The following is a 26363-nucleotide window of genomic DNA, read 5'->3' as shown; positions in this document are numbered from 1 at the left end:
AAAAAAAAAAAAAAAAAAAAAAAAAAAAAAAAAAAAAATGCCATTGTGAAGATCTCCATTTGCTGAGAAAGCTATCAAATTTTTAGCAGACACAAACTCTAATGTAGCCAAAGTGGACATTCTTTGCAAACAGCAAAGGTACTTCTGAATCAGTTGGTGGGATCAAAGAAGTGCTTATTATAGACCTATTAACAGATCAATATTAATTGGAAAAGCACAAAACAATTACGTGATATGACAGTCATATTCTTTCTTAGTATTTGGAGAAAATTTTAATTTCTTTTTATCAGATCAAATGATTCTTTTTTTAACTTTTATTTTTTATTTATTTTTAAAATTTTTATTGTATTTTTTTTTATTATTTTTGACTATGCCATGCAGCATGTGGAATCTTAGTTCCCCAACCAGGGATCGAACCTGTGGCCCCTGCAGTGAAAGCATGGAATCTTAACCACTGGACCACCAGGGAAGTTGCTAAATGATTCTTCTTTATCAGACCTAGATATAAGTTCAAAAAGAAAGATATATGTTTGTGTCCATCATAGTATTTACAAATATCTTAGCATTTAAAGGAAAAGAGAGAAGGAGGGAAGAAAGGAGAAAGAGACAGACACAGAGAGAGAGACAAAGAGAGAGATCTGAGAATAATAAAACAGTATGATAAAACAAGAAGACATAATATCATGGTCATATTTCAAGATAGTGATTCTCTCAATTGTTTCATTCAGTACTTCACACTGAATGAACAACCAGAGAGATGGTGAAAAGACAATTTCAGACTCACCTTGGTTACCAAGTTTACCTATAATCTGTCAAATACCTGGTTGGGGAATAAATGTAAAAGTCACATGACAAGGGCTTCCTGGACAGTTCGCCAATACAGTCACACAGGACTCCAGGCTCCAAAGGGGGCCTCAAGCCTAAGTTTAATGTTCTGTTGTTGGCTTGAAATTCTTAATAATCTTATCTTTGAGTTTGTGTTTTATAATAAAGGATGATGGGACCATGGAACACGTGCTGGGGGCTGGGAGTCTAGAATCACACATTATCCCCCCCCACCCCCTCCACCCTACCACCCTGCCACCACCTCCCCACATTTCCTGAACGAGTCCTTGGCTGCTGGCTGAACCACTGGCCCAGTGGCAGTGCTGCCATCCACCCCCAGCAGGAGTTGGGACAGATCACAGGGTGGTGTTCAGGCACCAGTGAGGATCCCCATGCCCAAGGAAACATGACATTAAATAGCAAAGAAAAGAGACCTTGACAGGTTAAGAGAAAAACCTTGAAAGAAAGGAAAAGGCCTTTTTCCTGCTCTTTTGAACAGGCGGCCCACATCTTCACTTGGCATGGCCCTCACAAAGCATGTAGCTTGCCCGGCACGTGACTGTGAGTCGAAAGAAGCAAACGAGTAAAGAGGAACTAGGAGGTATAAGAGAATGAATGGGTATGCACAGGGAACAGAGAGGTAGTTTGGGCTCAGAGATTAAAATGGTTGAATTCCACAGTTACAAATTGACCTGATATCTTCTTTTCAAAAAATGCTTTATTTCTCTCTGAATGAGAAGCAATCTATATCATAAAATACTCAGATATATTCTGATACTAAAGCTGTGAATGGAAATCTACATTCAAAGAAGTAGAATAGCCCAGGGTGTTAAAAAGTATCTAGAAAAACTACAAATTACCACCAACTTATCCTAATTCTCTCAAGTGCTATCTCCCTAGTGTTGTGAATTCAAATCTCCTGTTTCTCCAGGCACATCCAGCCTTCTGAACCTGCGCTTAGATTTTAAGAACACGGTTTTAGGGATATCCACACACAATGCAGGTTAATAAACAGGGAGATCATTATCTTTTTACCTCTGCACTAGCTACCTCCAATTTCACCCAAGGATATCTTTTGTTTTGTAGCACGTGAGGCTGCCAGGGGATGACGTTGTCTAAATCCATTTTCAATGTTTTCTTTTTAACAGTTAATATATTTCCAGGATGCAAGTCCATTTCTTTCTAAAAGGTTCCTAGGACACTCATTGAAAAGTCAAAAGCAATGAACTTAAAATAGCAAGGGATTGCTATTTTGTTGGAGAAGAACGACACCCTTTGTATCGAAGTGGGGAATTACAGACTGTGGTCACCCTCTGCACAGTGTCTCTTTGTCAAGTAATACACGCCAAAAAAAAATAATACAGATGGGAAAATATTGTGCACTGTCAGATCTTGGAAACGGCCAAAAGATTTTTCCTCACCAATGTCTTGTCGATGACTTTCACATTCTGGCACCCTGAAAAAATAATGCATACATTTAATATGAAATGAATGCAATAATAATCAGGCAGGTAATCGTTTTCCCAAGGAATGTAAAACTTGACAAATGTAAGGTTTATGATTCAAGGTAGGCTTGCCAAATCTTATGTGGCATGAGACCATTTTTATTACCTAAACAGTCCTTAACACAAAATGACTGGCACATATTTTTATTAACACAAAGAGTATATTCTTTTCTGCCACATTTAATAGAGAGTCAGTGGCTGAAAGCTCTCTTTTAGGATATGTCTGTAGCAAATTAAAATGCAGAGTGAGGATTCAGAGAATGGCGTTCCTCTCACTGATGTTGTATCCATACAGCCTCAGCTCAGGAGTGTGTAGACCACTGATCTCCAGAATTCTATCTGTGGGGACAATCTGAGTGATACAAATCACAGAAAAGGAAGCCCTCATTACTTTCAAAAGTGGAGGAGGTGATAATTGACTCAAGGTGATTCTTTGCATCTAGAGGTCCATTCTGAGTCAAATTCAGTCACTAGGAATAATGGTGATTATTTACTTGTTCATTCCTTCAGCAAATACTTATTATTTACGTGCTATGCACTGCTCTAGACACTGGGGATACTGCAGTAAAGATAACAAAGATCCCTGCCTCAGGGTTCTTACTTCCAGAGAGGAAACAGAAAATACATAATTCATGTAATTAAAAAATTAATTATGTGATAGATTATCTATAGAAGGTGTAAGGTGTTATGGAAAAATAATGAAATAGTAACAGGGAAAAAAACTGGAAGTTGAGTGGGTGGAGGACAAATTGCCATTTTAAATATGGTGGTCTGGATGGGACACTGTGAGAAAGTAGGATGTAACTGAGACTTGAAGGACATGGGAAAGTTAGCCACGTAGATATCTGGGGAAAGAGCATCCAGGCAGGAGGCATGGCCAAGGCCAAAGCCCTAAGGCTGAAATATGTCTGACATGGTCAAGGATAATCAAGGAGGCAAATGTGGCCTGGGTGGAATAAGCAAGAGTGAGAGTGGGAGGAGCTGAAGTCAGAGAGGTGACAGAGGTTAACCACATAAGACCTTGTAGACCATCGTAAAGACTTCAGCGTTTACTCTGAATAAATTGAGAGCCATTGGAGGGTTCTGATCAGAAGAGTGATATGACCTGAGTTCATGTTTAAAAGGATAGTCTTGATGCTGTGATCAGAAACGATAGACAGGCTGACCCGAAATTCCCTAGGAAAGAGAGACAATGATGGGAAGGATACACAGGAAGACCATCACAATATCCAAGATGAAGAAAGATCATGAAGGCTCCAGACAGGCTGGTGGCAGAGGAGGTGGTGAGTAGGTCTCTTTTACAGAAAGCACCTCTGTGGATGTGAGGGTATGAGAGAGAAAAGGAGTCAAGAGTGAATTAAGATTTTTGATCTGGGCAACTGAGACAATAGTATTAACATGACTGAGACTGGAGAGTTGGAATGTAGAGCAGGTTTAAAGGGGAAAGTTGGCAGTTTAGTTTTGGACAGGTAGACCTTGAGATGCCCCTTAGACATCCAGATGGAGCTGTTGACTAGCCAGTTAGATTTCTCATTCATGTGTTAAGAGAGGAGGAAGGGTTCAATATAATGTTCACCCTTAAGGTACTAATAAGACTCACCAAAATATGCCTGAGGAGACTGTCAAAGGCTAAGTGACCACTCCAGACAGCACACACTGTGGAGTTCCTCCGTCCAGAGAGCACTATGCACTACATCTGTGAGTATGCAGCCAACGTTAAATTGAATTACACTCCAAATGATTCCATCCTCTTCCCCTTCAAATTCACTTCTCTCCACCAAGGAGCCTGGCCTAAAGACACCCAGAAGAAAAGAAGTTGTAAATGAGAGTGCCAAGTCTTACCACTCAGAGCCATGGCCAACCAGAATTCTTCCTTCAGTATCTCAAGGACATCCTGAACGCCTTTCTCTCCCTAAGCAAATAGAAGACACAGATCTTTTGAGTAAGTCAGTCTGAATGGTTTCACAGATTTATTTCACAGTTGAGTCATCCTGTTTTATATACGTATTGCTTTGTCCTCTCATTACCTGCAAAGCCAAGCCCCAAATGATCGGTCTCCCCACAAACACAGCCTTGGCTCCCAGGGCCAGAGCTTTCAGAATGTCGGTCCCCTTCCGTACACCCCCATCCAGGAAGACTTCCACCTTCCCTTCCACAGCCTCCACAATTTCTGGCAGAACATCAATCTGTGGAGACAAGAGGTCAGTAAAGTGATACTATGCATGCTGAATTGTTCTCTAATTCAACTTCCTCAGGCCACCAACCATCTGACAGGGCTTAGAGTGAAAGAGGCTAGGTTTAGAATCAACAGTAAAGCTATTAGCTCCTAAAATAAAACAGGTGCAAATGCTAGTAACAAAAAACCAACTAAATTTGGAACTGAGCGACTTATTTTTCTATCAAAGTCCAAGGATTTTATTCTATTCCTGATATTCAAATTCAAATATCATGATCCAAAAAATATATAAACACAATTTAAAAGCATGTAATGATCTTAAAAGACACAGAGCTGTTTTTTCATTAAACACATAAATATAAATGAATTATCTTGCTCATATAAATTATTCTGAACATTATTTACTCATTGAAAAATGAGTTGTTAAAATTCATACTCAGGTTGTGGTAGAAGAAATGGTATATAAAAATGCAAACACCACCAGTCACAGAAAATCTTAGTCTCTGATTTTTCCATCCAAAATACGGGAATATGTACAATAATGTAGCAAATATATATAATAATATAGCAAACATCCAGCTGTACATTAGAGAATTCTCCCTGATAACATTTTCTTTGCCTTTAAGGAAAATGACCACATGAACCTTGAAGATCCTCGTCTTGATTGGCAATTGATGATAGGCTTATATCAGCACTAGAGAATATAAGATCCTCGTTGAGGTCGATCTGGTAGATTGCACTATTGTTCTTAATTCCTCACACCACTCTGAACCCACTTTTCCCAAGGCCACTTGGCAGTGTTTCCTACTAAAAGAAACAGAGTGCACTTGCCACTACTGGACAGTGGCCTTGGCCTTGCAACCTACTTTGGCCAATGACACTTGAGCAGAGGTGGCAGAGTGCCGTTTCTGGGCATAGGCCTTAAGAGACCTCATGCATTTCAATTTTCTCCTGCACCTTGCATGGGAGGAGAATCCCCCAGGCAGTGCTTCCCCTTTAGCTGAGACCCAGAGAAAATATTCAGCAAGCAGAGCTGCCCCATCCAAGCCCAGCTGGACCTGAAACTTGGAGTACAGCCATCTAACCAGTACCAAATCTAGATCGGCAGACCCCCAGTTGACACAAAGATTCATGGGAATAGAGACTCTGTTGATTTAAATCACTGAGTTTGGAATCTTTTGTTTTCTAGCTCATAAAGTTGGCTAATAGCCAACATTTTTAATAGCTAGTAACTGATACAATTGGCTACTTTGATGTGAATCTTTGCACTTGAGGGTGGAAACAATCCTCAAGGTGACCTGTAGATCAAAATCTGTAGAAATTATCCACTTTCATCCCCAAATATTTAAATATAAAATTAAGTCCATACATTCAAGTGCAGTTTTTCTAGAAATAATTGTGCTGAAATCACTCAAAAGCTTTCCCACTTCTCCCCTAAAATTTTAGAGGCTCAACTTAAAGAGAGTTTTGTATAAAATGTTGAAGACCAAACCTGACTACAGATTTGGAGGAAGTGAAGGCAACAGTTGGAGCAGGGCCCCTAAAACGTTTGGCAGGTAGTGTGATTTTCCCCTTTTCCTTTTGGATTTTCTGCCTGACCAAACATGCTTTGGATCCATTTACATACATCGCTTTACCTATACATAGTCCTCTTTTTACAGTCAGGCAACTTACATCAACATATAAATGCTACAATTTCCAAGTGATGATGCAAGCTATAATTAAGCATATTTCCCCATTTGAAACCAAAACCAAAGAAAAATATTAACTAGCTTGGGTTCAATACACATTTTCACAGTCACGCAAATCAAGTCTGTTTAGGATATTTCCAATGCCCAAACTAGCCTGAAAAATAAACTAATAAGGATACTTAAAATGTGAATCCTGGGTTATAAAATGAAGTCCAGATTGGTGTTTCCTGTGTCCTTGGACAAGGATGTTCTATCCATAGCTGAGCATTTCTATCCTCCCTTTCTTCTTTCTGGAGCTGCAGTTTTACTGTGTATATATTATGCAGAATAATTCTGATCAGAGCAGATTAAATAAGTAAATGTAGTAGAAAAATCCACTATTTTATGACTGTTCTGTTTCCCTTTTTTTCAGCTTGCTACACATCTAAGAGAAGATTCATTTCAGCTTTTCTTTCCTTACCTTAAAGGTTCTTTAGACAACTAATTTCAGGCTTATCTCCAGCAGAGTTAATCTACAGGAAAATACGGTAAGATTCCAATGTACTACTACTCACTCATCCATCCATTCATTGTTTTTTTTTAAACATCTTTATTGGAGTATAATTGTTTTACAATGGTGTATTATTTTCTGCTTTATAATGAAGTGAATCAGCTATACATATACATATATCTCATTCATTGATTTATCAAACACTTTATTGATTACCTGGCAGATTCCAAGCATTATGCCAGGGAGTTTAAGGAATCCAAAATGAATCCCACAGGGATCTGTCTCCCAAAGAGCCCCCCTCTTTCTTGTTCCTGCTCAAGGTACACACTTTCAGGTCCTCCCTGTCTCACAAAACTTCCACTCACAGGGGGCTTCCATCTTTCTACCTTCTTATAGCATCCAGTCCTATACTCTTGATTTCCAAACCAAAGCAGTTGAGCACAAACAAAAGCAGATAAAGCCAGAGGTGCTTTAGTTAACAGTGAAGGAGACAGATTCCAGACCATTGCCCAAAAGTCCTCCTCTGACTCTCTACCCATCACGCTTCACCAGGCAGCCCTGGCTGGGGGTGGGGGTGTGAGTTCTACTAAGCACGTTTAGAAAATCACTGGTCCATGTAGGTCTGGCGATTGTTTGCAACTGTAAAAATGGCTGCAACTATTTCCTTCCCTATCACCATTTCCTTGCAACGTGACATTTCCGCTCCTCCCATCATGAGGGAGAAATGGGGCCAGAAGAGTCTATTTCCACACCCCTTGAATTTAAACTAGCCTTGTGACTTGCTTTCACCAATAGAACAAGAGAGAAGTGACAGTGTGCCTGTTTTAAACCTAGAGCTCAAGAGGCTTTGCATATTTCCACTTGCTCTCTAGGAAACCAGGCCACCTAATGTGCTAGATGTGAGATGATGCAGAGTCATCCCTGCTGATGTCATCCTACACTAGTCTGCCCTAGTAGTAGTAAACCCAGCAATGGACCACATATGCATATGAGTGAGCCCAGCCAGGACCAGAAAAACCTCCCAGTGGATATCAGCTCAAATTGCCAACACACAAAGTATTGTGACATGAATAAATGGTTGTTGGATTTTAACCAGTAAATTTCAGAGTGGTTTGTTACACAGCAAAAGCTAACTGATATATCAAGTGTCTCTCAAAGGTAGAATTTCATGAATCCCTTTCAGAAGGAAAAATGAAAGATCTCATAGAATATGCCCAAGGACTCAACTTTAGAAACACTGATTTAACAACCCAAAGTTTATTTTCTGAAAAGGTTTTACAGTTGAGAATTTTCACTAGAAAAGAATGTCATATTTTTAAGTTTAAGGTAGTTTGGGTCCAGTTAGCATCAAAACAAAAATGAAAAAAGAATTCTCCTAGGGTTCAAAGACTCCAGAGAATCTGTCTTTAGACCCCAGTTTGAGATGTTCCAGTACTGTGGATTTTGGAAATTGATTTGATTCTGCCATATCATTCTCTAATTACTCCAAGACAAATCTTGGCCACATTATTACCTTCAGGGTAAGGATCTTAACATGAACTTATTTTTAAACTCTTTGCTGTAGCAGGGGTCTGGCAATGGTTCTTGGTAGCATTGCATTAAGATGGACTTAAGTCAAACTCCTGTTCTAGGACTCTTAGTGATAACTATTTCTCCATACAAAAAAACTCTGTGATTTATAGAAATGTAGAAATCATATAATCCAGATGTTCTATTTTTGCAACCAACACAACGTTATGAAGAGGCTCAGGCTGAAAAGTTTGAGCAACTTGCTCACCCAGCTCTCACCCCTCAGAGGAGGCAAGACAAGGACTTGAACCCAAAACTCTGGGTTCAATTCAATGCTCTGCCAGTGAAATCATGTTGCCTCTTTGGCTCTGAATTATGATGTCACAGAATGTGCAGGAGAGCAAGTCCTTCTGTGTATCTACTGAAAAGTTCTATACCACAGCATCCTCCAAGCCTTTTGCCACACACCTCAAAACCACCACACTGAGAGAAAAACACCTTCACTATAAACTCAATCCTGTTTCACATTCCTCTCATTGTCATGCACCTTAAATTTGCTCTAAAGTAGGAGGCAAAACTCAAGAAAGCATCTCCTCTCATGCACACATCATGCAAAGGGGAGGGTAATTGTTTTTCTTAAAATAGTCTCTGAGACCACAACTCAAAAAACCCTTTTAGATAAGTTTCCATACCCCCTCAGCCAGAAGGAAATAAATCACACCATTTAGATATTTTTCCTTTAAAATCTAGTTAGATTTCATTTCAGTAGATTTAAATTTTATTTTTAGAAAACAAACTGAATTTGGCCTGCACACTAAGTCTACATCTTCATACAAAAGAGAATCATAAATCAGCAGAAAAGCCTTGAACTGTGACCATCTTCTCCCTGCCCAAAGAAGCTCTTCACCCTCCACTGCAGGCAGTGTTTAATATCACCTAAAAATGTGGGTCTTTATAAGTAATGCTGAATTGGAAAGTGCTGACAACTTCCAATTTTATGATTTTAATTATTGACTGCATGCAAAGACTTGATTCATTCCTATCATTAGCCCATTAGTGCTTCACGAAAAAGTCTGAGTGCAAATGCATATACCCAATAGCCCCCTGTCATCATTCAATCTGCCCTAACCTACACAGCATCCATGGCTTTAGCTAAATCAGCCTGCTAGCTTAATGCAACAGTAATCCACTACTACTTTACTAAATTATTTGAATAAATTCAAATATTCATCCCAATTAAAGCCAACCCCTATTAACTATGACTAATGGTTCTGACAAAAGGGGGAAATGCATATGATGATCCAGCTCAGAAATAATGGCCTAGGAAGTCCATCCACATTATTTTGTAGATACATGTTTATTTAAGTTTTGTTACATGATGCTAGCTTACTTTGCCTATGATAGATAATTGAGATTATAGAACATTAAAGTTTAAAGGCACCAAAGAAGTAATCTAATTGATTTTTAAACTTTAAAAGATGAAAAAGCTGAAATTCGGAGGGGCTATTGAGTCCTTCTGCCCCATAGCAGGTCAGGCCCTTCTCTCTTTCCTTGGCTCTCATAATTATGTGGGCCACTGCATTGATCTTCCTGCCCCCTGTAATGCCACAGTCCAATTTGTGATACTCGTTGATGCTAACTCAGGGCTTTGCTATTGCATATTCAATGACATAGTATTAAAGGACCTCCTCCCAGACCTCTCCTAGCAGGTGTATTTCCCAGGACTCCCGACTCCCACAGGTAATGCAAACAAAATGGATTCCTTGGTATTCCCCAAACACATCTCACTCTTTCCCATTCCACTTTTACACTCACACTCGTAAAAACAGGGGTCCACATGAGAACAGAGCAGAGGTGAAATGCAACTGCAATCCCATTGCCTCATCTAAAAGAATCTTGGTCATGTTCCCACAAGTGGACAGCCTGTAAGGGGACCCCACCCCATTCCACCTACAGCTCCTGGCCTCCATTCTAGATCATGGATCCATGAAATCCACCCCTAGATATGTGTCTGCCTCCATGACTTTTGATCCATTTCTGGGCCCACCAATCCTTGATCTTAAAATCTACCCCTGGTTGGACTCCTTGGCTCTTGGCCTTTTTGGAGCTAATTGCTCTCCTTTACAGTTTTAACTACATCCCAAATCATTCCATCCAGTTTAGTTTACTTTTATATCTGGATTCTGGACTCTTATTTGCCTAGCAGAGTGTGTACAGTGTATACAAAACATAGACTCACATTGGATCTCCTGGGTAGCTGTCAAAAATACTAGTGCCTCTGCCTCCCCTGGTCCTGCAAGATTCTGATGGATGGATCTAGGGTGCAGCCTGGGAATTAGGATTCTTTACAGTTTCCCAGGTGATTCCAATATTCAGCCAAGGTAGTTCACAGCTCCAACAGAGTAGCTTGTTTGCAGCAGACATCTCCTCACCCGGGCCAGAGGATTTCTACCTCCTTTCCCCACCTGCCCTCACTCTGCAGTTCTTCAACTCCCACCTCCAAGAAATTCATGGCATAATATTTTCTTTCATACTCCAATTTATAATATACTTATTGGTATATTTATGAAAACAGGAATAATCCCTGCCTACTAATGGCTGCATATTTAACACAGACTTTTGTAAGTTTACAAATAAATAGTGATCTAATTTAGGTAGTTACTTGCCACTAAACTTAAAATCTGAGCTTTTATCTATATTCATACATATTTTACCTTGAGTGTTCACATAAAAATATATACAAAAGGAAAGGCAGTCATAGAGATAGCCAAAAGTGTGATATAAATGGGAATACCAGTTGAGGCATTTGCCAAAACTCACAGTGGCTGGCACCCCGTCGAGCTGTCGACCCCCATGATTTGACACCAAGATCCCATCCAAGCCATGTTTAACTGCCTCCCTGGCATCATCACCTAGAAAGAGCAAGACAACCATTGTATGGAAAAGGCAACTTAATAAAGGCTTGAGTTCTGAGGCCAAAGCATCCCAGTCAAAGGGAACCTGACCTCATACATACGTATCTTGCTTGGAAATTTTAACACAGAAATACACCCAAGGGTTAAATCTGGAATTATAGTGATGGCTTCTTTGGCCAAAAAAGGTTAACACTTAGAACAATTTAATAATGAAATAGAATTATCAATAGATAGAAAATTGACATGCAGTTAAAATGTATTTATCCTGAAAAGTAAATACTCTTGCTAAGTAATTTTGTTATTAACAAGATCATATTATTTAGCATTTAATATAAATATTCCTCTAAAATTTAATAACATAAAAGAACATACAAGTAGCAAGTACTTTCAGTACAACAGGTGATGAACAAGTCTATTTCCAAAACATTCCTTAATATAAAGATATAACTTCAGTAATTATTTTAAGTAATAGTGTTCTATAATTAAATGTATTTTTCCCATTGAAATATACAAAAATGTAATATTAAAATTATATGCTACACCTCTAATCATGCTTCAAAATATATTGGTTTCTGAAAATATAGTTTTAAATAATAGATTAACATTTTTTTAAATCAGATTCCAACTTTTTTTATACTTTATATTTTAACTATTATTTTCAATATTCTCCCAATAAAAACCATTTTCTAACAGAATTACAAAAATAACACTGGTTCTCCAATTTAACACTCAAAGATAGCCCAAGGTTGTAGTGAAATCAGATTTTGGAAACTTAAGCAGATAGATACAGAACATTGTATATATTCATAAATTCAGCAATGGAGATCAAAGCAGACCTGACAAGAATAATAAAAAAAAGATTCACAGGAGAATTTATAATTCTGATTGTTTGAAAGTTTTATGCTAAATCACCATCTTCCAAACTGTGTTTCATGGAATACTGCTTTTTAAATGTTCCCATTTTTCAAAATAATGCTAGAAATATTTTTCTTCTAAAATTATAGGTACGTGGAAATGTTAAACCCATGTGGTATAGACTGAATATTTGTGCCCTTAAAAATTCACATGTTCTAGATTGGTCCAAGATAGCAGAGTAGAAGGATATGCATTCACTCCCCCTTGCGAGAGGACCAGAATCACAACTAACTGCTGAACAATCATCGACAGGAAGACACTGGAACTCACCAAAAAAATACTCCACATACAAGGACAAAGGAGAAGCCACAACAAGATGGCAGGAAGGGTGCAATCACAATAAAATCAAATCCCATAAATTCTGGGTGGTTGACTCACAAACAGAAAAACAATTATACCATAGAAATCCACCCACAGGAGTGAAGGTTCTGAGCCCCAGGTCAGGCTTCCCAACCATGGGAGGAGGAATTCCCAGAGAGACAGGCTTTGAAGTCAACTGGGATTTGATGGCAGGACTTTGACAGGTCTGGGGAAACAGAGACTCCACTTATGGAGGGCACACACAAAGTAGAGTGCACACCAGGACACAGGGGGAAGGAGCACTGACCCCACAAGAGACTGAACCAGACCTACCTGCTTGTGTTGGAGGGTCTTCTGCAGAGGCAAGGGGTGGCTGTGGCTCCCCACAGGGACATGGACACTGGCAGCAGAAGTACTGGGAAGTACTCCTTGGTGTGAGCCCTCCCAGACTCCACCATTAGCCCCACCAAAGGGCCTGTAGGCTCCAGTGTTGGGTCATCTCAGACCGAACAACCAACAGGGGGGAACTCAGCCCCACCCATCAGCAGACCAGCAGATTGAAGTTGCATTGAGCTCTGCACACAAGAGCAATGCCCAGCTGAACCCACCATCAGTCCCTTCCATCAGGAAGCTGGCCCAAGCCACTTAGATAGCCTCATCCACTAGAGATCAGACAGCAGAAGCAAGAAGAACTACAATCCTGCAGCCTGTGGAACAAAAACCACATTCACAGATAGACAAAATGAAAAGGCAGAGGACTATGTACCACATGAGGGAACAAGATAAAACTCCAGAAAAACAACTAAACGAAGTGGAGATAGGCAAACTTCCAGAAAAGAATTGAGAATAATGATAATGAAGGTGATCCATAACCTTGGAAAAAGAATGGAGGCAAAGATTCAGAAGATGCCAGAAATGTTTAACAAAGACCTAGAAGAATTAAAGAACAAACAAACAGAGATGAACAATACAATAACTGAAATGAAAAATACAGTAGAAGGAATCAATAGCAGAAAAACTGAAGCAGAAGAAAGGATAAGTGGCCTGGAAGACACAATGGTGGAATTCACTGCCATAGAACAGAATAAAGAAAAATGAATGAAAAGAAATGAAGACAGCCTAAGAGACCTCTGGGACAGCATTAAACGAACCAACATTCACATTATAGGGGTCCAGAAGCAGAAGAGAGAGAAAGGACCCAAGAAAATATTTGAAGAGATTATAGTTGACAACTTCCCTAACATGGGAAAGGAAATAGTCACCCAGGTCCAGGAGGTGTAGAGAGTCCCAGGCAGGGTAAACCCAAGGAGAAACACACCGAGACACAAAGTAATCAAATTGACAAAAAATAAAGGCAAAGAAAAATTATTAAAAGCAACAAGTGAAAAATGACAAGCAAAATACAAGGGAAGAGGCTGAACAGGATGATGGCGGAAGAGTAAGATGCAGAGATCACCTTCCTCCCCACAGATACACAAGAAATACATCTACTTGTGAAACAACTCCTAAAGAACACCTACTGAATGCTGGCAGAAGACCTCAGACCCCTCAAAAGGCAAGAAAGTCCCCACGTACCTGGGTAGGGCAAAAGAAAAAAGAATAAACAGAGACAAAAGGATAGGGATGGGACCTGCACCAGTGGGAGGGAGCTGTGAAGGAGGAAAGGTCTCCACACACTAGGAAGCCCCTTCGCGGGCAGAGATTGCGGGAGGCGGAGCGGGGAGCTTCGGAGCCGCGGAGCAGAGCACAGCAACAGGGGTGCGGAGGGCAAAGCGGGGAGATTCCCGCATAGAGGATCGGCGCCAACCGGCACTCACCAGCCCGAGAGGCTTGTTGTCTCACCCACCGGGGCGGGCAGGGCTGGGATCTGAGGCTCTGGCTTCAGTCGGAGCGCAGGGAGAGGACTGGGGTTGGCAGCGTGAACACAGCCTGCAGGGGATTAGTTCACCACGGATAGCTGGGAGGGAGTCCGGGGAAAAGTCCTGACCTGCTGAAGAGGCAAGAGACTTTTTCTTCCCTCTTTGTTTCCTGGTGCGCGAGGAGAGGGGATTAAGAGCGCTGCTTAAAGGAGCTCCAGAGACGGGCGCGAGCCACGGCTAACAGCGCGGACCCCAGAGACGGGCATGAGATGCTAAGGCTGCTGCTACTGCCACCAAGAAGCCAGTGTGTGAGCCCAGGTCACTATCCACACCCCACTTCCAGGGAGCCTGTGCAGCCCACCACTGCCAGGGTCCCGGGATCCAGGGACAACTTCCACAGAATGCACAGCGTGCCTCAGGCTGGTGCAATGTCCCGCCGGCCTCTGCTGCCGCAGGCTCACCCTGCACTCCGTACCACTCAATCCCCCTGTCCTGAGTGAGCCAGAGTCCCCGAAGCAGCTACTCTTCTAACCCTGTCCTCTCTGAGCGAGGAAGAGACACCCTCCGGCGACCTACATGCAGAGGCGTGGCCAAATCCAAAACTGAGCCCCAGGAACTGTGAGAACAAAGAAGAGAAAGGGAAATCTCTCCCAGCAGCCTCAGAAGCAGCAGATTAAAGCTCCACAATCAACTTGATGTACCCTGCATCTGTGGAATACATGAATAGACAGTGAATCATCCCAAATTGAGGAGGTGGACTTTGAGAGCAAGATTTATTATTTTTTCCCCTTTTCCTCTTTTTGTGAGTGTGTATGTGTAGGCTTCTGTGTGAGATTTTATCTGTATAGGTTTGCTTCCACCATTTGTCTTAGGGTTCTATCCGTCTGTTTTGTTTGTTTGTTTTTTGGGGTTTTTAAAAATCTTTTTCTAAATAATTATTCTTTATTTTAATTATTTTATTTTATTTTATCTTACCTTATTTTATATTATTTTATCTTCTTTCTTTCTTCCTTCCCTCCTTCCTTCCTTCCTCCCTCCCTCCCTCCTTTCTTTTTCTTTCTTTCTTTCTTTCTTTCTTTCTTTCTTTATTTATTTATTTATTTATTTATTTCTACATTTTCTTCCATTTCTTCTGAGCCACGTGAATGAAAGTCTCTTGGTCCTGCAGCCAGGAGTCAGTGCTGTACCTCTGAGGTGAGAGAGCCAACTTCAGGAACTGGTGCACAAGAGACCTCCCAGCTCCACATAATATAAAATGGTGAAAATCTCCCAGAGATCTCCATCTCGACACCAGCACCCAGCTTCACTCCACAACCAGCAAGCTACAGTACTGGACACCCTATGGCAAACAACTAGCGAGACAGGAACACAACCCCACCTATTAGCAGAGAGGCTGTCTAAAATCCTAATAAGCCCACAGACACCTGAAAACACCACTGGACGTGGAACAGCCCACCAGAAAGACAAGATCTAGCCTCACCCACCAGAATACAGGCACTAGTTCCCCCCACCAGGAAGCCTACACAACCCACTGAACCAACTTTAGCCACAGGGGACAGACACCAAAAACAACGGGAACAATGGACCTGCAGCCTGCAAAAAGGAGACCCCAAACACAGTAAGATAAGCAAAATGAGAACACAGAAAAAAACACAGCAGATGAAGGAGCAAGATAAAAAACCAACAGCCCTAAGAAATGAAGAGGAAATAGTCAGTCTACCTGAAAAAGAATTCAGAATGATAGTAAAGATGATCCAAAATCTTGGAAATAGAATAGAGAAAATGCAAGAAACCTTTAACAAGGACCTAGAAGAACTAAAGATGAAACAAACAATGATGAACAACACAATAAATGAAATTAAAAATACTCTAGATGGGATCAATAGCAGAATAACAGAGGCAGAAGAATGGATAAGTGACCTGGAAGATAAAATAGTGGAAATAACTCCTGCAGAGCAGAATAAAGAAAAAAGAATGAAAAGAACTGAGGACAGTCTCACAGACCTCTGGTACAACATTAAACACACCAACATTCAAATTATAGGGGTTCCAGAAGAAGAAGAGAAAAAGAAAAGGACTGAGAAAATATTTGAAGAGATTATAGTTCAAAATTTCCCTAATATGGGAAAGGAAATGGTTAATCAAGTACAGGAAGCACAGAGAGTCCCATACAGGATAAATCCAAGGAGAAATATGCCAAGACACATATTAATCAAACTGTAAAAAATAAATACAAAGAAAACATATTGAAAGCAGCAAGGGAAAAACAACAAATAACACACAAGGGAATCCGCATAAGGTTAACAGCTGATCTTTCAGCAGAAACTCTTTAAACCAGAGGGACTGGCAGGACATATTTAAAGTATGAAGGAGAAAAACCTACAACCAAGACTACTCTACCCAGCAAGGATCTCATTCAGAGTTGATGGAGAAATTGAAACCTTTACAGACAACAAAAGCTGAGAGAGTTCAGCACAACCAAACTAGCTTTACAACAAATGATAAAGGAACTTCTCTAGGCAAGAAACACAAGAGAAGGAAAAGACCTAAAATAACAAACCCAATACAATTAGGAAAATGGGAATAGGAACATACATATCGATAATTACCTTAAATGTAAATGGACTAAATGATCCCACCAAAAGACACAGACTGGCTAAATGGAAACAAAAACAAGACCCATATATATGCTGTCTACAAGAGACCCACTTCAGACCTAGAGAAAAATACAGACTGAAAGTAAAGGGATGGAAAAAGATATTCCATGCAAATGGAAACCAAAAGAAAGCTGGAGTAGCAATTCTCATATCAGACAAAATAGACTTTAAAATAAAGACTATTAGGAGAGACAAAAAAGGACACTACATAATGATCAAGATATTGATCCAAGAAGAATATACAACAATTGTAAATGTATATGCACCCAACATAGGAGCACCCAATACATAAGGCAAATACTAACAGCCAAAAAAGGGGAAATTGACAGTGACACATTCATAGTAGGGGACTTTATCACCTCACTTTCACCATTGGACAAATCATCCAAAATGAAAAGAAATAAGGAAACACAAGCTTTAAATGATACATTTCAAAAAGATGGACTGAATTAATATTTATAGGACATTCCATCCAAAAACAACTGAATACACATTTCTCTCAAGTGCTCATGGAATATTCTCCAGGATAGATCATATCTTGGGTCACAAATCAAGCCTTGGTAAATTTAAGAAAATTGAAATTGTATCAAGTATCTTTTCCGAGAACAATGCTATGAGACTAGATATCAATTACAGGAAAAGATCTGTAAAAAAATACAAACACATGGAGGCTAAACAATACACTACTTAATAATGAAGTGATAACTGAAGAAATCAAAGAGGAAATAAAAAAATACCTAGAAACAAATGATAATGGAGACACAATAACCCAAAATCTATGGGATTCAGCAAAAGCAGTTCTAAGAGGGAAGTTTATAGCAATACAATCCTACCTTAAGGAACAGGAAACATCTCGAATAAACAACCTAACCTTGCACCTAAAGCAATTAGAGAAAGAAGAACAAAAAAAACACAAAGTTAACAGAAGGAAAGAAATCATAAAAATCAGATCAGAAATAAATGAAAAACAAATGAAGGAAATGATAGCAAACATCAATAAAACTAAAAGCTGGTTCTTTGAGAAGATAAACAAAATTGATAAACCATTAGCCAGACTCATCAAGAAAAAAAGGGAGAAGACTCAAATCAATAGAATTAGAAATGAAAAAGGGGAAGTAAAAACTGACGCTGCAGAAATACAAAGGATCATAAGAGACTACTACAAGCAACTCTATGCCAATAAAATGGACAACCTGGAAGAAATGGAAAAATTCTTAGAAATGTACAACTTGCCAAGACTGAATCAGGAAGAAATGGAAAATATGAACAGACCAATCACAAGCACTGAAATTGAAACTGTGATTAAATATCTTCCAACATACAAAAGCCCAGGACCAGATGGCTTCCTAGACGAATTCTATCAAACATTGAGAGAAGTGCTAACACCTATCCTCAAACTCTTCCAAAATATAACAGAGGGAGGAACACTCCCCAACTCATTCTATGAGGCCACCATCACCTTGATACCAAAACCAGACAAAGATGTCACAAAGGAAGAAAACTACAGGCCAATATCACTGATGAACATAGATGCAAAAATCTTCAACAAAATACTAGCAAACAGAATCCAACAGCACGTTAAACAGATCATACACCGTGATCAAGTGGGGTTTATTCCAGGAATGCAAGGATTCTTCAGTATACGCAAATCAATCAATGTGATACACCATATTAACAAACTGAAGGAGAAAAACCATATGATCATCTCAGTAGATACAGAGAAAGCTTTTGACAAAACTCAACACCCATTTATGATAAAAACCCTGCAGAAAGTAGGCACAGAGGGAAATTTCCTCAACATAATAAAGGCCATATATGACAAACTGAAAGCCAACATCATCCTCAATGGTGAAAAACTGAAAGCATTTCCACTAAGATCAGGAACAAGACAAGGTTGCCCACTCTCACCACTCTTATTCAACATAGTTTTGGAAGTTTTAGCCACAGCAATCAGAGAAGAAAAGGAAATAAAAGGAATCCCAATCAGAAATGAAGAAGTAAAGCTGTCACGGTTTTCAGATGACATGATACTATACATAGAGAATCCTAAAGATGGTACCAAAAAACTACTAGAGCTAATCAATGAATTAGGTAAAGTAGCAGGATACAAAATTAATGCACAGAAATCTCTGGCATTCCTATACATTAATGATGAAAAATCTGAAAGTGAAATCAAGAAAATATTCCCATTTACCATTGCAACAAAAAGAATAAAATATCTAGGAATAAACCTACCTAAGGAGACAAAAGACCTGTATGCAGAAAATTATAAGACACTGATGAAAGAAATTAAAGATGATATGAATAGATGGAAATATATAACATGTTCTTGGATTGGAAGAAACAACACTGAAAATGACTGTACTACCCAAAGCAATCTACAGATTCAATGCAATCCCTATCAAACTACCACTGGCATTTTTCACAGAACTAGAACAAAAAATTTCACAATTTGTATGGAAACACAAAAGACCCCGAATAGCCAAAGCAATCTTGAGAATGAAAAACGGAGCTGGAGGAATCATGCTCCCTGACTTCAGACTATACTACAAAGCTACAGTAAAGAAGACAGTATGGTAGTGGCACAAAAACAGAAAGATAGATCAATGGAACAGGATAGAAAGCCCAGAGATAAACCCACACACATATGGTCACCTTATCCAAAGATAAAGGAGGCAGGAATGTACAGTGGAGAAAGGACAGCCTCTTCAATAAGTGGTTCTGGGAAAACTGGGCAGCTACATTTTAAAGTATGAAATGAGATCACTCCCTAACACCATACACAAAAATAACCTCAAAATGGATTAAAGACCTAAATGTAAGGCCAGAAACTATCAAACTCTTAGAGGAAAACATAGGCAGAACACTCTGCGACATAAATCACAGCAAGATCCTTTTTGACCCACCTCCTAGAGAAATGGAAATGAAAACAAAAAAAAAAAATGGGGACCTAATGAAACTTCAAACCTTTTGCACAGCAAAGGAAACCATAAACAAGACCAAAAGACAACCCTCAGATTGGGAGAAAATATTTGCAAATGAAGCAACTGACAAAGGATTAATTTCCAAAATTTACAAGCAGCTCATGCAGCTCAATAACAAAAAAACAAACAACCCAATCCAAAAATGGGCAGAAGACCTAAATAGACATTTCTCCAAAGAAGATATACAGACTGCCAACAAACACATGAAAGAATGCTTAACATCATTAATCATTAGACAAATGCAAATCAAAACCACAATGAGATATCATCTCACACCAGTCAGAATGGCCATCATCAAAACATCTAGGCATACTTACCTGGCAGGGGAGATACCATGATCACGAAGGTGGTTTTCCCAGGGCGAGGCTTATCCATTACACTCCGGATGTGCTGACCCCTGCGATTTCCCCAAATGTGGGAAACTCGACTGCATAATTTGTGGTAGTGGGGAACTGCTTTCACGCTTTCCCCTGATAAGTTTTGTTTAAAAGTAGAGATTTCAGGGCTTCCCTGGTGGCGCAGTGGTTGGGAGTCCGCCTGCCAATGCAGGGCACGCGGGTTCGTGTCCTAGTCCGGGAGGATCCCACATGCCGTGAAGCGGCTGCATGCGTGAGCCATGGCCGCTGGGCCTGTGCATCCAGAGCCTGTGCTCTGTGACGGGAGAGGCCACGGCAGTGAGAGGTCTGCGTACCACGAAAAAAAAACAAAAAACAAACAAACAAAAAACATCTAGGAACAATAAATGCTGGGCGGGTGTGGAGAAAAGGGAACACTCTTGCCCTGCTGGTGGGAATGTGCATTGGTACAGCTGCTGCAGAGAACAGTATGGAGGTTACTTAAAAAACTACTAATAGAACTACCATATGACCCAGCAATCCCACTACTGGGCATACACCCTGAGAAAACCATAATTCAAAAAGAGTCATGTACCAAAATGTTCAATGCAGCTCTATTTACAGTAGACTGGAGATGGAAACAGCCTAAGTGTCCATCATCAGATGAATGGATAAAGATGTGGCACATATATACAATGGAATATTACTCAGCCATAAAAAGAAATGAAATTGAGCTATTTGTAATGAGGTGGATGGACCTAGAGTCTGTCATACAGTGTGAAGTAAGTCAGAAATAGAAAGTGAAATACTGTATGCTAACACATATATATGCAATTTAAGGAAAAAAATGTCCTGAAGACCCTTGGGGTAAGACAGGAATAAAGACAAAGACCTACTTGAGAATGGACTTGAGGATATTGGGAGTGCGAAGGGTAAGCTGAGACAAAGCGAGAGAGTGGCATGGACGTATATACACTACCCAATGTAAAATAGCTAGTGGTAAGGAGCCACATAGCACAGGGAGATCAGCTCGGTGTTTGTGACCACCTAGAGGGGTGGGATAGGTAGGGTGGGAGGGAGGGAGACGCAAGAGAGAAGAGATATGGGAACATATGTATATGTATAACTGATTCACTTTGTTATAAAGCAGAAACTAACATACCATTGTAAAGCAATTATACTCCAATCAAGATGTAAAAATAAATAAATAAATAAAAATACAAGAGAACTCCCGTAAGGTTAACAGCTGATTTCTCCACAGAAATTCTACAAGCCAGAAGGAAGTGGCATATATATTTAAAGTGATGTAAGGGAAGAACCTACAACCCAGATTATTCTACCCAGCAAGGATCTCATTCTGATTTGACAGAAAAATGAAAAGCTTTACAGACAAGCAAAAGCTAAAAGAATTCAGCACCACAAAACCAGCTCTACAACAAAGGCTAAAGGAACTTCTCTAAGTGGGAAACACAAGAGAAGAAAGGAATCTACAAAAACAATCCCAAAACAATTAAGAAAATGGTAATAGGGACACACATATCGATAATTACTTAAAAGTGAATGGATTAAATGCTCCAACCAAAAGACACAGGCTTGCTGAATGGATACAAAATTAAGATGCATATATATGCTGTCTACAAGAGACCCACTTCAGACCTAGGGACACATACAGACTGAAAGTGAGAGGATGGAAAAAGATATTCCATGTAAATGGAAATCAAAAGAAAGCTGGAGTAGCAATACTCATATCATATTAAATAGACCTTAAAATAAAGAATGATACAAAACACAAGGAAGGGCACTCCATAATGATCAAGGGATCAATCCAAGAAGAACATATAACAATTATAAATGTATATGCACCCAACATAGGAGCACCACACTACATATGGTGACTGCTAACAAATATAAAAGAGGAAATCAGCAGTAACACAATAATAGTGGGGGACGTTATCACCTCACTTACACCAATGGAGAGATCTTCCAGACAGAAAATTAATAAGGAAACACAGCTTTAAATGACACAGTAGACTAGATAGATTTAATTGATATTTATAGGACGTACCATGTGAAAATTGCAGAATACACTTTCTTCTCAAATGCACATGGAACATTCTCCAGGATAAATCACATCTTGGTCACAAATCAAGCATTGGTAAATTTAAGAAAACCGAAATCATATCAAGCATCTCTTCCAACAACAATGCTATGAGATTAGAAATAAATTACAGGTGAAAAAACGTAAAACACACAAACACATGGAGGTTAAACAATACATTACTAAATAACCAATGGATCACTAAGAAATCAAAGAGGAAATAAAAAAGTACCTAGAGACAAATGACAATGAAAACAAGATGATTCAAACCTATGGGATGCAGCAAAAGCAGTTCCAAGAGGGAAGTTTATAGCAATACATTTCTACCTCAATAAACAGAAATATCTCACATAAACAATCAAACTTTACAGCTAAAGGAACTAGAGAAAGAAGAACAAGCAAAACCCAAAGTTAGTGCAAGGAAAGAAATCACAAAGATCAGAGCAGAAAAAAATGAAATAGAAACAAAGAAAATAACAGCAAATAATAGCAAAGATCAATAAAACTAAAAGCTGGTTCTTTGAGAAGATAAACAAAATTGATAAACCTTTAACAAGACTCAGCAAGAAAAAGAGGGAGAGGACTCAAATCAATAAATTAGGAAAAGAAGTTACAACTGACAAAGCAACCTAAGAGACTACTGCAAGCAACTCTATGCCAATAAAATGGACAACCTGGAAGAAATGGACAAATTCTTAGAAAAATATAAACTTCCAAGACTGAACCCTGAAGAAATAGAAAATATGAACAGACCAATCACAAGTAATGAAATTGAAACTGTGATTAAAAATCTTCCAACAAACAAAAGTCAAGGACCAGGTGGCTTCACAGGTGAATTCTTTCAAAATTTAGAGAAGAGCTAGCACCCATCCTTCTCAAACTCTTCCAAAAAATTGTGGGGGGAGGACCCCTCCCAAATTCATTCTACGAGACCACCATCACCCTGACACAGAAACCAGACAAAGATAATACAAAAAAAGAAAATTACAGAGTAATATCACTGATGAATATAGATGCAAAAATCCTTAACAAAATAATAGCAACAGAATCCAACAATACATTAAAAGGATCATACATCATGATCAAGTGGGATTTATTTCAGGGGTACAAGGATTCTTCAATATATGCAAATCAAACAATGTGATACAGCATATTAACAAATTGAAGAATAAAAACCATATGATTATCTCAATAGATGCAGAAAAGCTTCTGACAAAATTCAACACCGATTTATAATAAAAATGCTCCAGAAAGTTTGCATAGAAGGAACCTACCTCAACATAATAAAGGCCATATACGGCAAACCCACAGCAAACATCATTCTCAAAGCATTTCCTCTAAGATCAGAAAGAAGACAAGGTTGTCCATTCTCAACACCATTATTCAACATAGTTCTGGAAATCCTAGTCATGACAATGAGAAAAGAAAAAGAAATAAAAGTAATCCAAATCAGAAAAGAAAAAGTAAAACTGTCACTGTTTGCAGATGACATGATGCTATACATAGATTATCCTAAAGATGCCACCAGAAAACTGCTAGAGCTAATCAATGAATTTGGTAAAGTTGCAGGATACAATATTAATGCACAGAAATCTCTTGCATTCCTATACACTAACAACAAAGATAGAAAGAGAAATTAAGGAAACAATCCATTTCACCATTGCAGCAAAAATATTAAAATACCTAGGAATAAACCTACCTAAGGAGACAAAAGACCTGTATGCAGAAAACTGTAAGACACTGATGACAGAAATTAAAGATGACACAAAAAGGAGTGATATAACATGTTCTTGGATTTGAAGAATCAGTACTGTGAAAATACTATACTACCCAAAGCAATCTACAGATTCAATGAAATCCCTATCAAACTATGAATGGCATTTTTCACAGAACAAGAACAAAAAATTTCACAATTTTTATGGAAACCCAAAAGACCCCAAATAGGCAAAGAAATCTTGAGAAAGAAAAACAGCACTGGAGGAATCAGGCTCCCAGGCTCCCAGTAACCAAGACAGTATGGTATTGGCACAAAAACAGAACTATAGATCAGTAGAACAGAATATAAAGCCCAGTGGTAAACCCACACACATATGGTCACCTTATCTTTGATAAAGGAGGCAAGAATATACAGTGGAGAAAAGACAGCCTCTTCAATAAGTGGTGCTGGGAAAACTGGACAGCTACATGTAAAAGAATGGAATTAGAACACTCCATAACACGGAACACAAAAATAAACTTAAAATGCATTAGAGACCTAAATATAAGACCAGGCACTATAAAATTCTTAGAGGAAAACATAGGCAGAACACTGTATGACTTACATCACAGCAGGTTCCTTTTTGACCCACCTCCTAGAGTAATGGAAGTAAAAACAAAAAGAACCCAAATAGGACCTAATGAAACTTAAAAGCTTTTGAACAGCAAAGGAAACCATAAACATGATAAAAAGACAAAACTCAGAATGGGAGAAAATATTTGCAAACAAAGTGACTGACAAAGGATTAATCTCCAAAATATACAAACAGTTCATGCAGCTCAATATCAAAAAAACAAAAAACATAATACAATAATGGGCAGAAGACCTAAATAGACATTTCTCCAAGGAAGACACACAGTTTGCCAACAAGCACATGAAAGGATGCTCAACATCACTAATTAGAGAAATGCAAGTCAAAACTACAATGAGGTATCATCTCACACTGGTCAGAATGGCCATCATCAAAAAATCTACAAACAATAAATGCTGGAGAGGTGTGGAGAAAAGGAAACCCTCTTGCACTGCTGATGGGAATGTAAATTGGTACATCCACTAAGGAGAACTGTATGGAGGTTCCTAAAAAAACTAAAAATAGAACTACCATACAACCCAGCATCCCACTACTGGGCATATACCCCAAGAAAACCATAATTCAAAAAGAGTCATGTATCCCAGTGTTCATTGAAGCACTATTTACAGTAGCCGGGACATGGAAGCAATGTCAGTGTCCATCGACAGATGAATTGATAAAGAAGATATGGCACATATATACAATGGAATATTACTCGGCCATAAAAGGAAATGAAAATGAGTTATTTGTAGTGAGGTGGATGGACCTAGATTCTGTCATACTGAATGAAGTAAGTCAGAAAGAGAAAAACAAATACCATATGCTAACACATATATATGGAATCTAAAAAAAAAAATTGTTCCTGATGTACCTAGGGGCAGGACAAGAATAAAGACTCAGATGTAGAGAATGGACTTGAGGACACGGGGAGGGGGAAGGGTAAGCTGGGACTAAGTGAGAGAGTGGCATGGACATATATACACTACCAAGTGTAAAATAAATAGCTAGTGGGAAGCAACTGCATAGCACAGGGACATCAGCTTGGTGTTTTGTATCCCCTTAGAGAGGTGGGATAGGGAGGGTGGGAGGGAGATGCAAGAGGGAGGAGATATGGGGATATATGTTTATGTATAGCTGATTCAGTTTGTTATCAAATGGAAACTAACACACCATCGTAAAGGAATGATACTCCAATAAAGATGTTAAAAAAAACAAAACAAAACAAAACAAAAAACAGATCGGGAGATATGCCATGTTCTTGGATTGGAAAAATCAATATTGTGAAAATGACTATACTACCCAAAGTAATCTACAGATTCAATGAAATCCTTCTCAAATTACCAATGACATTTTTTACAGAACTAGAACAAAAACTCTTAAAATTTGTATGGAGACACAAAAGACCCCGAATAATCAAAGCAATAGTCAAAGCAATATTTTCTGAGGGGAAAAAGCAGAGGTGAAGGAATCAGACTCCCTGAGTCCAAACTAAATTACAAAGCTACAGTCATCAAGACAATATGGTACTGGCACAAAAACTGAAATATAGATCAGTAGAACAGGATGGAAAGCCCAGAGATAAACCCACACAACTATGGTCAACCAATCTATGACAAAGGAGGCAAGGATATACAATGGAGAAAATACAGTCTCTTCAATAAGTGGTGCTGGGAAAACTGGACAGCTACATGTAAAAGAATGAACTTAGGACATTCCCTAACACCATACACAAAAATAAACTCAAAATTGATTAAAGACCTAAATATAAGGCCAGATG

At 39.0% G+C, this 26363-nt stretch overlaps 1 protein-coding gene across 1 annotated transcript in view; it reads right to left on the bottom strand.

Annotated features, from left to right (window-relative positions):
* Window positions 1-1525: 1525 nt before the first annotated feature.
* Window positions 1526-26363, bottom strand: part of HAO1 (hydroxyacid oxidase 1) — a 65405-nt gene continuing 40567 nt past the window's right edge. Inside the window, exons 5-8 of the mRNA XM_007464184.1 lie at window positions 11017-11108; window positions 4358-4516; window positions 4173-4242; window positions 1526-2281 (exon numbers count right to left, since the gene is read on the bottom strand). Of these exons, the coding sequence (XP_007464246.1) occupies window positions 2211-2281; window positions 4173-4242; window positions 4358-4516; window positions 11017-11108 (392 nt within the window). The 3' untranslated portion in view covers window positions 1526-2210. The remainder of the gene's footprint in view (window positions 2282-4172; window positions 4243-4357; window positions 4517-11016; window positions 11109-26363) is intronic.

Source organism: Lipotes vexillifer, unplaced genomic scaffold, assembly GCF_000442215.2.
Source record: "Lipotes vexillifer unplaced genomic scaffold, Lipotes_vexillifer_v1.1 scaffold1155, whole genome shotgun sequence".
NCBI lineage: Eukaryota > Metazoa > Chordata > Mammalia > Artiodactyla > Lipotidae > Lipotes > Lipotes vexillifer.
Note: the sequence above shows the minus strand (reverse complement) of the source record. Positions and strands in the feature narration are given on the sequence as shown.